The following is a 13,568-nucleotide window of genomic DNA, read 5'->3' as shown; positions in this document are numbered from 1 at the left end:
TATAGACCCAGCAAACATCAACAGTGGGAGTTCACAAACTAAGCTTTTTATCAAATGCAAGAAAACATTAAAACTATATATTTTAAGTAACAATTGCTCAACACAAATGGAGAAGGTAGAGTAGGTCCATCATTCCTGCTCCTATAGTACCAAACTTTGAGGATGTATATGTGAGGTACTGTGTTACAGAGATGAGGAAGTCACACTGAACAAGAGAATTTTACTCGGTAAAGGAAGTGATAAAGTCTTGTAGCACTGACCGTTGAGAGATAATAGAAAAAGGAGGAGGTAAGAGTTGAACTAAAAGAGGTGACCAGAGAATGAGTTTACAGATTGATTGGGAAACAGGGGAAAATTGTATCCCTGATGGAACACTTTGGAGCACCCAAACACCCATGAAAGGCAATGTTCAGCCACTTTTTGGTGGAAGTTTCAGCGGAGATCAATGTTGTTGCCACAATCAAAGAAACTGTAAGAGCAAAATGATCAATTGTTCTTTCAATAGAATATGATATGCTGCAGCTTTACAGCAGATTGGTATAGACCTCCCCTACAGGGTTTAACAAAAGCGTTTATTTGTTTGGAAGTTGTAGGGTGCACTAGGCACTGCATTGGTGCCGCTCCAGAGATCTGGAAATCTTAGCTTGGATTAAATGTTCAAGATACTGCTTGGAGGCAGAGCAACCGAGTGCTCTACTCACTGTGAAGTCCATGCTGCCTGAGAAGAAAGGATAGATGAATGCAATCCATCCTGCAAAGTAGCGGCAAGGAACATTCAAGGAAGGTACAGTGTTTCTGATGTAGCTTAAATGTCTGAAGAAGCCAGTTTCTTAAAAGAAATGCTACAGGCCGTAAATAACTGAAGAAAAATATGTCTCAGATTTTTTGTGTGGAAATTGTTATTTTATGGTTAGATGTAGTGCAAATGTAATTGTTGGGGCGTGGCTGTATGCTCACCAAGAGGCTGTATCATTAAGAACTCCTCACAAGTGCCTCTTAATCCTTATAGATCTTGTTTTCAAGATTGTAAATATAGATTTGTTTACCTGACCATTGAAGAGGACAGGATTCTCCGGTTTACCGGCCCTAGAATCTACAAATGCTTAACAAAAACATTAGCTATTGGATCTTGAAAAACTTTGGTCCTAGTTGTGATCCCTTTGGCTTGCGCTGCGTAAGGGACCCCTCTGCTGTACTGCACCCCATTACCCTTGGTGAAAAGTTCTTATCGTGACCTGTGAATCGGTTGGTGCTGCCCTGGACACTTGGAAAGCTCTGCAATCTGGACATCTGGCTCCCCAATAGGTGAAGGTGGTCAGCCTAAGGATGTGGCTGCCATGTTGTGAGGCAAGCTCTTCAAGCTTCTGGATTCCACACACCAGACTGCTGTAATAGCCACGACCTGTGTGCACAGGATTGGCAGAGCTGGCGATAGAGATCCCTTCCTATTGCGATGATTTCTTGGCCTCGCCCTCTTTCCTCTGAGCAACGGGCTTCCAAGTCTATCACCTTAGTGGCCCATGAGAGGAATGGTGCATCACTGGCAGCCCGCTGTGAGAGGCAGGGCAACCCTGCAGTGACCATGATTTAGCCGGGTGATTTGGACACCTCTCCTTGTTTATAATTTAGAAGGGACGATCGCTACGACATGCTCTCTTGTCAATATACCGAGCACAGAGTGACTGACTGAACCAGTATTTCCCTTTGTTTAGTCGTTGCCCAGGAAAGATAAAATTTCTGCTTAGTTGTAGCCTGCTACATCCCTCGCTAGCAGTTGCATTCATAGTGCGTGCACTACTAGTGTCACTTCATGCCCCTGGCTGGTGCTGAATGTCAGGAGTAGCTATTACTGTATACAGTGGTTTGTGATTGATGGCTCAAGTAATTGTGCCATTGCACATTTACACTCAACAGGACTTTACTAGTATTGGTCTCCAAATAACTACTGCATGGTAACTTGCCAACATTTGGGCCTTCCTGACTGGATAGTCTGGTTGGTGGCAACCCTCTCCATGCTGCCAGAACTACAGCTGATGGACTGGCTTTTTACACTGAGCTGACAATCCATGGTTTTGCCTCTTTGCCTAGAAATGGATCATAAAAAGGCAGCTTGAATCTCTGAAACTGTCAAACATGGAACAGTTAAACTGAGGCTGTACATCAACTTAGATAAGCTCTGTATAACAGCTACCTGTTGTGGCCAGGAATGGGGACCAAGGTCTGCTGGTCTACCTGCTGGGTGAGGGCGTAACACGCAGCAGAATCAAGACTTGTCCTGGGGTACCAACATCTGCCTGCTGCCGAGACAGAGAACCATGTGAGGAGGAAGAGAGTGCCTGGAGGGAGCAAGGTCCAGTAGAGATCCTCTCTTGTGGATCCCCTAAGTGAAGTGTGAGAGTCCAGTCCTATCAGAACAGCAGTTTCAATCCACAACTCGCGACCCTAATTTGTCAGGTAGGGGCCACGATGAAGATTAGGGGTCACCGCCCTTGTGCATCACTGTGACCAAAGAGGCCATCGACCTGTGGAATGCTGTGACCCAGAAGGGCTGTCGCCCTGTGTGCCACTGTTCGTGACCCCCGTAGGCAGGTGGTGGCTGCGGTGAGGAAAGAAAAAAAAAAACGCATCATCGACCTTGAGCAGTGTGCGAAAGTGAAGCATAGCGAGTTGTGGCCCATGTAAGTAGAGTATTGACTCAATCACCAGAGCCCAGAAGCCACCTGGGATCTGCAGCAACATCCAGAATGCTGCTCATTGCTAGGCTGCTGACATACGCCTCGGCCCTCCATACTAGCAGAACTGATAAGACTGATCACTAGGCCACAGGGCCTTTGGGCCAACTTACGCTGTCTGTAGCACTACAGCACTGAGAAACTTTGATGTTTACAAAAAAAGCATTGTGAAACTTCTAAGATTATACAGCAGGGCTAGCCTGAATGTTGCCTCAAATAAATAGGAAATAATCAGTGTCTGTGGACAGGAAGTTGCATTCAGGGTCCTACCCTGATAACGCTAGAGTGCCGGCCTTATGAAGACTGGGTATAATATTTTTGGTGTGCAGTATTCCACTTTGCATTTTTATAAAACGACTACCTTTTTCATAAAACAATTATCTGGCAGGACATTCATGTATTGGGTTACTCAGCGTAGTGCCACTCGTGTGCCCGTTTAAACCTTACAGCTACACCCCCTGCGAGAAGCACTGGACTGCTCGATTCACCCAAAAACTGAGAGTTAACTGCTGAAGGAGTAGCTCTTGACCTTCACGTTTGGGCGCAGTAACTCCTGCTTGCCCAATGGCGTTCTGAAAACGGGGCCTGACAATCTATTCGCTAACATTTGGACTGGTCAAATAGCTGCATAATCATCATAGAAAGAAATACTGCATGCAGAAATTTGAGAAAGGACACTCTGAAGTCCCCCCTCATTTACATGGTCAAGGTGAGTACTGATTTTTATTGTTGGCTGTGAACAGGTGACACTAGAAATACTAAAAACAGTAACACTTGTTCTGTGGGGGTGCTGGGAACGTAGGGAGTGCTCACAATTGTGGATCCAACTGGAGTTCAGTAGGCACACTCTAGAGAAACCCCAAAGTCAGATGAGCTGCAGTATCAGTATGTGTACTAGTCTCTTCTGGCTATGCAGTCAGTGGCTGACTGAATGGTTGATTGCCACCCATATACCTAATGTTGCGAGTTTTGTTTCCATCCAGTGCTTCCGGACAGAGACAGTTCCAGGATCAGGAAGGTGGCAAAACAGTCTCCTGCACAAACTTCAAACACTGAGGTGAGGAGTGAGAATGATGTATCTTAGTAGAAGGGACAACCTTGCTTGGGTGATCTTGGAAGGGGTAGCGGGTTAGGTTGGTTCTTTTTGCACTTTTGGGCTCTCATTTTTCTGATTCTCGCAAGTCATGTGCTTCTCTGAGCTACCCAAGATTTTTTAGTTTTAATCCATCCCATAAAATTATTATTTTAATACAAGTGATTGGTATACTGTTAAATAGCTGAGGTGAGCTGAAGTAGAAAAAGTATTCAGAGTAGAAAGGGTGGTGCAACATCAGATGCAATTCACAAAATCTGATGGTTGTAATGTCTGCAATGTCTGTTGAAACACAAGTTTCCTAAACATGAAGAAAAGAAACACAGCAGCAGCATACAAGATAGGACTGTGACGGACAAGAGGGATCGATATGTGGACATTAGCAGTTAGTGGAGCGGAGAAGTAGAAGGGGCCATCAGTCCAAGAACTGCCAACAGCTGACTCTCCAATGGCTACTCCCACTTACGCCTTCCAAATCTCTGCAGTATGCTCATCAGCCTAATTTTGCTTCTTCTCTAGTTGATCCACTTGAATACAAGCCATCTTGAAATATCCAACCTGCAAAAGGATGGAGGCATACACACAGGCATACCCACATCCACCCACGCATGAACACAAGCATACCCACACACCGCAGCACACACCAACATACATTGTCGCACACATGCATTCACAACACACAACATACATGTACACTCACATTCAGTCATTCGCGCACGCATTCAACGCGACACACACCCGCATGAACGCATACAAAAACAGACACCCCCACACACACACACAACCCCATCACACACGCACACATCACCTCCCCACCCCCCCTCTCCTGTCGGAGGATCCCCTGGGGGTCCTCCGACAGGACACGGGATGTGGCATTGCTGTCAGCAGCAGCGTCTGCCAGTAAAACACCGCCAGGCCGTATGATTGCTCATGATACGGTCGGCGGTGTTTTGCTGGCGTGGCGCTGCTGCTGACAGCAGCGCCACCTTACGGCCATTCGCCGCCATGACCGTCAACGGCTTCTGGCGGAAGTCCGTCGCCGGTCATAATGCAGATGGGCGGCTGGTAACCACAGCGAGGGTATGTTGGCAGCCGTCGCCGTGGCAGTAGGTGGCAGTTACTGCCAAAGTTGTAATGAGAGCCTATATGTCTTCATTATGGGCCTGACTTTCAAACTGTACTTTGCAGTACGTTTTGTAGTGTTGCCTATACTTAGGTGTGGAGTTCCACACCCCGACTGACGAGTCTCCGCACATGCAAACAAGGATTTTAGTAAGAAATGTGGGAGAAAACGTAGGGTGGTGGGTGGCATACATGGGCAGATATAATACTAAAGGAGATGGGATTACAAAGGAATAAGAGGTGTTTAGGGAGAAATGTCACCCACCCACACCAGAGTTAGCCAAATGCATTACTCTGGGGGTAGGGGCGTGTAACTTACGCTTTTGAAGTAAGTTTACTTTCGGACTTTGTGAATACCAAAAGTAGTAAACTTACTACAGATTATAAACTTACTCAAAAGTGTAACTTACTTTTGTGAATCGGGTCTACTTGCTCATCAAGATCAGTGTCTCCAAGTTGGATCTTATTTCAACTACAACATTGGAAAGAGTAACCCTCATTCTACAGACCCTTAATATTTGGATAATGCTCTGTTTTAATCTCCTAAGTGTGCTGCAAGTGCTGTTCATGGTACTTGCATTGTGGCAAAAGTAACTGCTATCTAGATTCCATATATTGTGAACTCCATGGACAACTCGTCTAAGATTCTGGTAAGTTTTCCTTGACTAATCCACATTAGTAATTTCATATTGCAAGTCACTTTCCTGGACATGCATTATAAGTAGTTCATTTATTGGACTGAAGTTCTGTGCATTGGTAGGATCCTTGTCATCGAGTGATTTCTCGGAGAGTTATTTTATTTTCCACTATACTTCAAGGGCTCTGTAGATACTCCTGTTTTTCAATTGGTGCAGTTTAGTGCATAGTTGTTTTTCCTGGTTTGCTGCTCCTGTTGTCTTTCTCTCCTTGGACTAAAACACTGTCAAGAGTGCTTGTGCAGTGGTTTTTTTAATTTTTTTTATTCAAGATTTTCCATTTGGACATCACATACAGAAACACAATACTGACACAGGAATAGCCTGTCCGCACTCCCATACCACCCCCCCCACCCCCCACCCCTCAACAAGACACCAGCCAACTGGATCAAAAGTAAAGTTGTTCAGTTCTAAAGTGTCTTACACGGTCTCCTGTAGTCTCTTCCAGGCCTGGGGGATTCAAGCGGATGCTCTGTGGTTTCCAGATGCCACTAGTAAGTCTACTATCAGACCCTGTCCCAGCAATACGAGCAAGTTATGCTTGTGCAGGGTTGATGATGGACACAGATATCTATTTTCGTAATGGGAAACCTTCACTCCTGCTGGATCTTTTGAAGTTGTTTGTGGTCTGTAGACCTCTTTCTCTGGGCCTATGTGGGTAGCAAATTTCAATGAGACACATGCCTCCTCTAGTCCTTCGGTATATCTGGGAACGCAGTAGATCTACAAGTCCTATACTAGGGGATAAACCAGGGATGGCAAGCTGGTTTACAGCTTACAGGCACACACCGTCTGAAGACTTCAGATTAACTTTTACCTTTTTATAGTGTTCTTTGTCAAGCTGTGGGGCTGCTCTTCACCTAGCCATAGGCATTTATAAACCCCCACTGAAAGCTGTAAACTTCACCTAAACTGATGTTCAGTGTGTATTTATCACATGGTGTTTCATCTTCATGAAGGCCAAGGTCCATCTAAAGACATATTGAGAGCTGTTAAAGTATTTGTAACTGTTTCCAAAGTCAGTTATCACTTTCTCTTTAGAATTTTTGGTCATTCGCAAACAGCAGATTTGATTATCGAAGAGTTTATCAGCTCCCTGGAGACCAGTTTGTAAGTAATCCCACGATCTTTGTGCAGTTTGCTCTGTTTGTTAAGCTGCAGGCATTAAAAAAAAGTAGCAGTTATCGAGACTCTCCAAACATACCATGTATCTATATTTTTGAGGATGACAGCCAGGCCCTTTTCAATGTTGAGCGTATCTTGTACGGTTCTAGGCACTGAAGAATCCACGAGGATGTAAAGGGCTGGGAGAGGGAAGAGTAAGAAGCATAATTGTTCTTTCTCTTGCTATCCAGGCTGACTTTGCCCTGTTCGTGCAGATAATGTTTGCATTAAGCTAGGTCCTCAAGCAGCAGGTGGCTGCTTTAACCATCAATTAATTATAAAGGTTCTACATCTGGACACACAAATTGGTAAAAATGCTCTCTACAAACCTAAGAACCAATCAAAGGTTCAGTTAGGTATGGCAAATTAATGCAGGTTTTAAATAGAGGAGAACAGTAAAATATACCAGCGCTGAGAGCATTAATCCATACACTGTGTGTTTCCCTGGATTTCAGGCAGTGTAAACATTAATTTCCAAGAGTCAAAGAGACCTTTGACTCACTGTTGGCATAGAAACCTGAGAGAATGGCAAAAAAAACATCAACTTACTTTACTCCTTCTCCTCTCTGCTCCCCAATTACCACCTGCACCACCAGTTTGTATCGGTCATATCCCATATCTGTAAAGAAAAACACAGACAGCGGATCTTTAAATCTGATCATACATTGGCAGGTTTAAATATTAGAGCAAGCTGGTAAAAAAAAAAAACTTGGCTAAGAGCAATGTCATGAGTAAAGTAACACCAACAAAGGTCGTATGACCTTATGATTTCAACAGATTACCACTCAATTTCTAGGCCATACCTTCCCCAAAGTCTGGTCTAGAGTCCAGTACGAGCCAACAGTATGGAAACAGATCCTGCCACGCTCACTTTGCCACATTGAACATTTGCAAACCACGATGGTAGCTCCCTCCATCAATTTATGGCACTTGCTTTAATTAAATCCATCCTGTAATGTTGTCACTTAAACAGGCAAACAGTTGGGAAGCATCTGCCAAACTTTCATGCCGTCCCTAGCAAACGTTAGGAACAGAATAGATGAACATTTTATCAGTCTGAAGTGGCCGCCTCGTCAAATCACAACATTATGTAGTGCCAGTATGAGGAACTGTCTAAGCTAACTTCTCAGAAAAAGGTTCACAAGTTCACCAACAGAAGGAAGTGTTAGTAACTAAACCTTTTTGCCGAACTAGATCATCAAGTATTTGAGGGACAGACAGGGAAAATAGTCTGCAAAGTAAGGAAGCTATGTGGAAACCACACTTGCTGATGCCACAAAAGGGCTACTGGAATCAGTCTGGATCTGGGAGACATCCTGAATTTCAGAAGAGAACGATAGGAGGGAATGCATAAAAAAACAAGCATTTGCAATGCAATAGGTCTTGTGTTTACTCAAATTAGAGCTATTAGCGTTGTACTTTCCTAACTGGACTTTTATAGCCACATAAATTGAAAATGAAAAGTAAAACAGTTGACATAAGCGAGCTGATTCAAAGCGCCATCATGAGCATGAGTGCAAAAAAGAGACAAAGAAAGAAAAGAGAAGTTAACTCGCCGTCAAACTTATCAGCAAAAGTGCAAAATTATCCCTGTAACCGGGGCGATGGCCAAAGCGGTAACAAAACTGCTGCAAAGACGGACAAACTTAAAGCATTTACCAATGATAACAAAGGATTTTTCAAAGGCAAGCCCATGAACGAGTGATAGTGATGGATGTGCAGTGGATGTGGTTTAAAGCCCAGAGAGAGATTACAACAGGCCAGAGAGCTTGCACGCTGGACCTAAAAAGAAAAACAATCTCCAGGGGAAATTTCCCAATTCCCAGACAGGAGGCAAACTCCAGGTTTTGATTATTGTTTTTATTCACACAAGAGAGCTATTCACTGGAATGCTCACGTCTTATAGACAGTGAATAACATTTCAACTAATCCTCCACTCCTGTGGTGCAGGAGGTCTACTAAAAAGAACTACCTCCCCTGAAGATAGTACAGAGCCAGGGTAATATTGTTTTTTTGGACCACAGCCACCTGGTTAGAGAGTGAATATGTAGATGCAGTCTGTCAGTCAGACAGTACCAAATCAGGAATGCTAACATCCCACCCAGCTTGTTTATTACACAGCTGTTAATATCTAGGATTTAAACTGTTGCACAAAGGAAAAGAAAAATGACTTCAGGCCTAGAAAAATAGTACTGTGCTCCAGAAGATGCTTAACTCTGCCTTGAATCTATCAGAGAGTTCGTCAAAATGTACTAGGAAGAATCTGTGGTAACAGTGATAGCCGAAGTAAAAGCCTCAAGATAGGGGAGCTGCAGTGCACTGAATTCCAGTGTCTACCACTGAAGTGTTTAGTTACCTTTTTTGGCCCAGTGATCTAAAGGTGGACTGCTAGGCTTAAGCAGGTTAATTTGACGGTCCCATACACCTGCCAGTGGGATAATATTAGGCCATGTGCTTGATGACAAGGTTGGCATACAAACTATGTATCAATTCAGTACTGCTTCAAGTTATGTGTCCACCACAATGTAATTATCCAATGCTTTCTACTGTAAATAAAATAATATCTTGCACTAAACTGACTCAACATTGAATATCAATTGCTTATGGTTATATGCCTCACACTGTTTCTAGCCCAAACCCATTAACTTCTTCTTGCGAGAGCCTTGACTGCAACTCTGCAGCACATTGCAGTACTTTACATATGATTTATACCAGTGTAGACAGATTTCAGGCCTTAATATACGTGTACATGGATCAGGTTTGTGCGGTGAGTGGGCTCACTTAACATTTGACCCGAAATGAGAAACATAAAATGAATGAGAGCTTCTTGATTCATTTGTGCAAACTAGCAAAACTGCCACATGTTCTTTTCTGTGCACTACTGCTGCAGGTTAAATGTCCATTTCTTCCATCCCGTGCTCTTTTCTGGTTTTCTGCAGTGTGACCATGAAAAATAGGTAACATGTCCTAAAACTTCTGAATTCTTCAAATGAAAGGACTTTGCTTGGCTGGATGTTGCAACCTTGGAGTTCCAAGTGCAAATCAGAGGGCCACCACTAGCTTCACAGAAATTCAATGAGTAGAAAAGCACATATACTCTCCTTAATTAAGGAGGGAGGGAGAGAAACCGGAAACTGGGGGACACACTCTTCATAAGGGCATTTACCTGAGAGCTCTCCGGTACACACGGGTACGTATGCTTGATATTACATGACTCAGCAATAAATAATACAGGACTATGAAACTGACAGTGCAATAGGAGTTCTAAACCAAAATATCAGATGTGAAAAGTGTTTGAGGTCCATATTTTTTTACGTTGGTAACATTCATGAGTGCCTTCTTACAATTGGGTAATCAACATCTACTTCTCGTAACGAAAGACCCTGCTGTCTTACGTTGGCACCTCTGATTACTCTGCGGGTGGATGTTGGATGACCTTAATATCCAAGCCAACATAACTAAGATTTATTGTCTAGCAATAGCGCCCCACCACGCATTTGCTATTTAAAAACACTCCTTGTAGAAAGCAAATCTATTTTGGAAGGTGTAGGAAGCTGGCTCTTCATACAGTGGACCAAAATGAGGTACACTGTCCAAAGAGTCCAGGCAACCCCAAAGGAATCACAGAGGCAACAATGACATCCCAAATACTCTCTTTTGGAGGTAGTGTGGTTGAGCCGTTAGGCATGTCAGGGGGTAGTGCTAAGCATATAAGGCACACACACTTGTACAGTAAGTGAGACACACACTCAAAGAAATCCAACACCAATTTATAAAAATACTTTTTTATGTAAACTTTGATACCAAGATAACCAGAATCAGGTGAGTACTTTTCGAGATAAGGATTATTACAGTTTTTAAAAGTTGACAGCGCAATTTTTGTGTGCAGTAATGTTATCCTAATGGGAAAAACATAAACTGCGTTCGGACACTTCACAGCGACTTTTGGAACTGTTCTCCAGGACTTAAGGTGAGTATGGGGCAGGGTCCATGGCCGTACCAACAGGTACACCTCGGGAGGCTCTGAGGTGTCCAGGTGCAGAGGTGTGTTATGGCGTTGAGTGTCCCATTCACTTTAATAAGAAATGGTCCGGTCAGGAAGTTGCTGCAAGCTGGGATTGGAAGGTCCATCCGGAGGAACCCACGGGGGCTCGACCTATGAGGTCCTGGGGCATGCGGGGATAAAGCTGGTCCACTTCTCCTCGGGCTGTGGGGCGGAGTTGCAGTGGTGTCTTCTGGTGTCAGGTCCGGTGTTGGAGATACTCGAGGTTGCAGGGCGACCCGCAGAAACAGACTACAGAATTCATAGTGAAATCTGCAGTGGGAAAACTTAAGGTACGAGTTGTCTCTGGACGACCATGTTGACACTGTTGCCCCACTTCAGCTCGAGCTCGGAGAGTTGGGTACAATGGTGATATCCGGTGTCGAGTTATGGTGGGTCTATTCCTCATAGTTCTTTCTTGGGTTGGGTTGCCTGCAGATACAGAGAAGCAGCTCCTTTGCTCCAAGGGAGTTCTTCTTGGTGATTTGCAAAGCACTAGTAGCTCTCCCGGTATCATGGAGGCAGTAGCGGCAGAACAGGTCAGTTTCTCCTCAAGGGTCTGGTGCTGCTGACAGGCTTGCAGCGTTTTCGCCAGGTCAGTCGTGCTCCTCGGTTCTCTGGTTCATCAGGCTTCTTGTCCACTCCTTCAATTTTGTTGAGCGAAGATCTTAAGTCCTGGTGTCAGGGGATCCCCTAAATACTCAATTTAGGGAGGCGTTAAGGTGAGTGAAGAGTAGTAGCCAATGGGCTACTTACCCTGGGGGTCACTACACTCCCTAGATGACCACTTCCTTTGGGGAGTGGGCATCACCCTGTCCAGAATTCCTAAATTCCACCACACACAAACAAGGTGGCGGAATTTCCTAGGCTGTGTCCATTTCAGGCTGGGCACCCTACGGGTGTGTCCAGCCTGGAGATCCAACACGCCTCCTGCATAGCAAATTTCCCCGCCTGTCCAGGTTGGGGGGTTGGAGGGTGAGAGGTGGACCACAACCTCCAGGGGCAAAATTCATGATAACTTGACTGAGCCTGCTAAGCAGATTCTGCTATTTAAGATAAGCCTGCTGCTGCACAGCTTGGGAAAGAGGAACTGGGTTGGTTAGAATTGCACAAACGTGTGCACGCGAGACAACCATTGTGCGCAGCCCAGGGATTGGTGTTGACATAGGTAGGTATGTATGAGTTACAGTATGAATGGGCATTCATAGTGTAGTCTGTGGTGTTTTCACTGTATTATACATTTTAGGCAGGATCACTGGAAAGTTGTGGTAGGGCAGCCCAAATTATGAGGCTTTGTTGACTAAATTACACAACATAAAAAGGAAGAACTCATGCAGCACATTTTGTGATCATATTACTTGCTTATTTTGTGATTTTAACACAGGTTAACATTGTCTAGAAAGGGTTTCTTATCTTTAGTACCAGTTTAACACCCAAATACAGCAATGAGGAACAGTAAGGGGAGCCGTCAACTTTTCTGAAGGCCCTTTCACTGCAAAACAACAAATGTTGCTGCTTTTTAAGTAACGTGATTCATGAGAGATTGTTTTTTTGTTAAAATCAGCAGATTATACAAAGGATGAAGCATTATGTGCCAAATGCAGCATAAATATGTGGAAATGCTGTAGCCACAAATTCATATAATTATAGTTGTCCTGATTATAGGTGACATCTCCCTTAAAGTACAGTTTCATACTAGTTAGGCTTACAAAGTCCAGGAAGGTATCAAACTAAGGTAAAACATGCACCCAGAATATGAATTTCCAGTCCCCAACATTCCACATACACATTGCATTGGACTTGCAGAGGGATCATAGGGCTCCCCACGCAAAAAGGCAATTACTCGACCCAGGTACGAGGAAAGGAAAGGGGAAGAGGACAAAATCTACATCTGTTAACTAGACTGTCACAAAGAACGTGGCCAGGTACACTTGATCAAAGGAGGAAGGCCAGACCTCTGGAGCCAACACAGAATAGGCTCACCTTTGAGGTTCTGGTGGGAAGGGAACAGGCAGCTTTGTTATCAAGGGGCAGAGCTGAGGCACTCAGAGACAACTAGAAGTCGCAATTTTGAGCTAGAGTGGAAGGATGATGTGCCATCCTAGAATCGGTCATTGGTGCATGGCCCCTAAAACCTTCTACCATAAATTAAAAACCACTGTACGAGGGAGATGCATTTGAGAAGACCCAGGAACTGGATGCAACAACAGCGAAAGGATATCCTACAGGGATGGACTAAGGCCTTTTGACTCCAGCTGATCCCCAGGACTATCATAGGTCTCTACAAGGCTAGTGGCAATGGCCCCGCATAAACCCCTGAGGATCAGTTTAGGGAAAGGACCAGCTGGGGGACTTTGGATGGTTCTTCTGTGGACTAGCCCTTGTCTCCACTGCTGACACACAGATGACCTGAAAGAGAGCCAGGAGGCCACGGGGCTTGTGTTCAGCTTGCTGCTGTGAAGGGACTGTGGAAGACACCCCTTTACCCCCAATCCTGGGGGAAAGTTTCCTCTTACCTTTCAAACACTCCCAGAGCTGAAGCTTTTGGTCTTGGGCTCTGGGGTGCGGGAAAACCTTGTGTTTGGCTCTATTGTTGCATTGTTTGGCCTATAGAATGAAAGGCAATACTTTTACACATGTTTATGATTATTTGGAATTTAAATGTTTTACTGACAATGTTTGTGATAAACAGCACAATGGTTAAATTTATAATGAATGAG

The 13,568-nt window shown here is 44.3% G+C and overlaps 1 protein-coding gene across 3 annotated transcripts in view; it reads right to left on the bottom strand.

The window, feature by feature from the left end:
• Positions 1–13,568, bottom strand: part of DYNLT2B (dynein light chain Tctex-type 2B) — an 88,703-nt gene that overhangs the window by 70,026 nt on the left and 5,109 nt on the right. For all 3 annotated transcript variants that reach the window (XM_069212817.1, XM_069212816.1, XM_069212815.1), the window contains exon 3: positions 7,356–7,425. In XM_069212817.1, the coding sequence (XP_069068918.1) occupies positions 7,356–7,425 (70 nt within the window). The remainder of the gene's footprint in view (positions 1–7,355; positions 7,426–13,568) is intronic.

Source organism: Pleurodeles waltl, chromosome 11, assembly GCF_031143425.1.
Source record: "Pleurodeles waltl isolate 20211129_DDA chromosome 11, aPleWal1.hap1.20221129, whole genome shotgun sequence".
Lineage (NCBI taxonomy): Eukaryota > Metazoa > Chordata > Amphibia > Caudata > Salamandridae > Pleurodeles > Pleurodeles waltl.
Note: the sequence above shows the minus strand (reverse complement) of the source record. Positions and strands in the feature narration are given on the sequence as shown.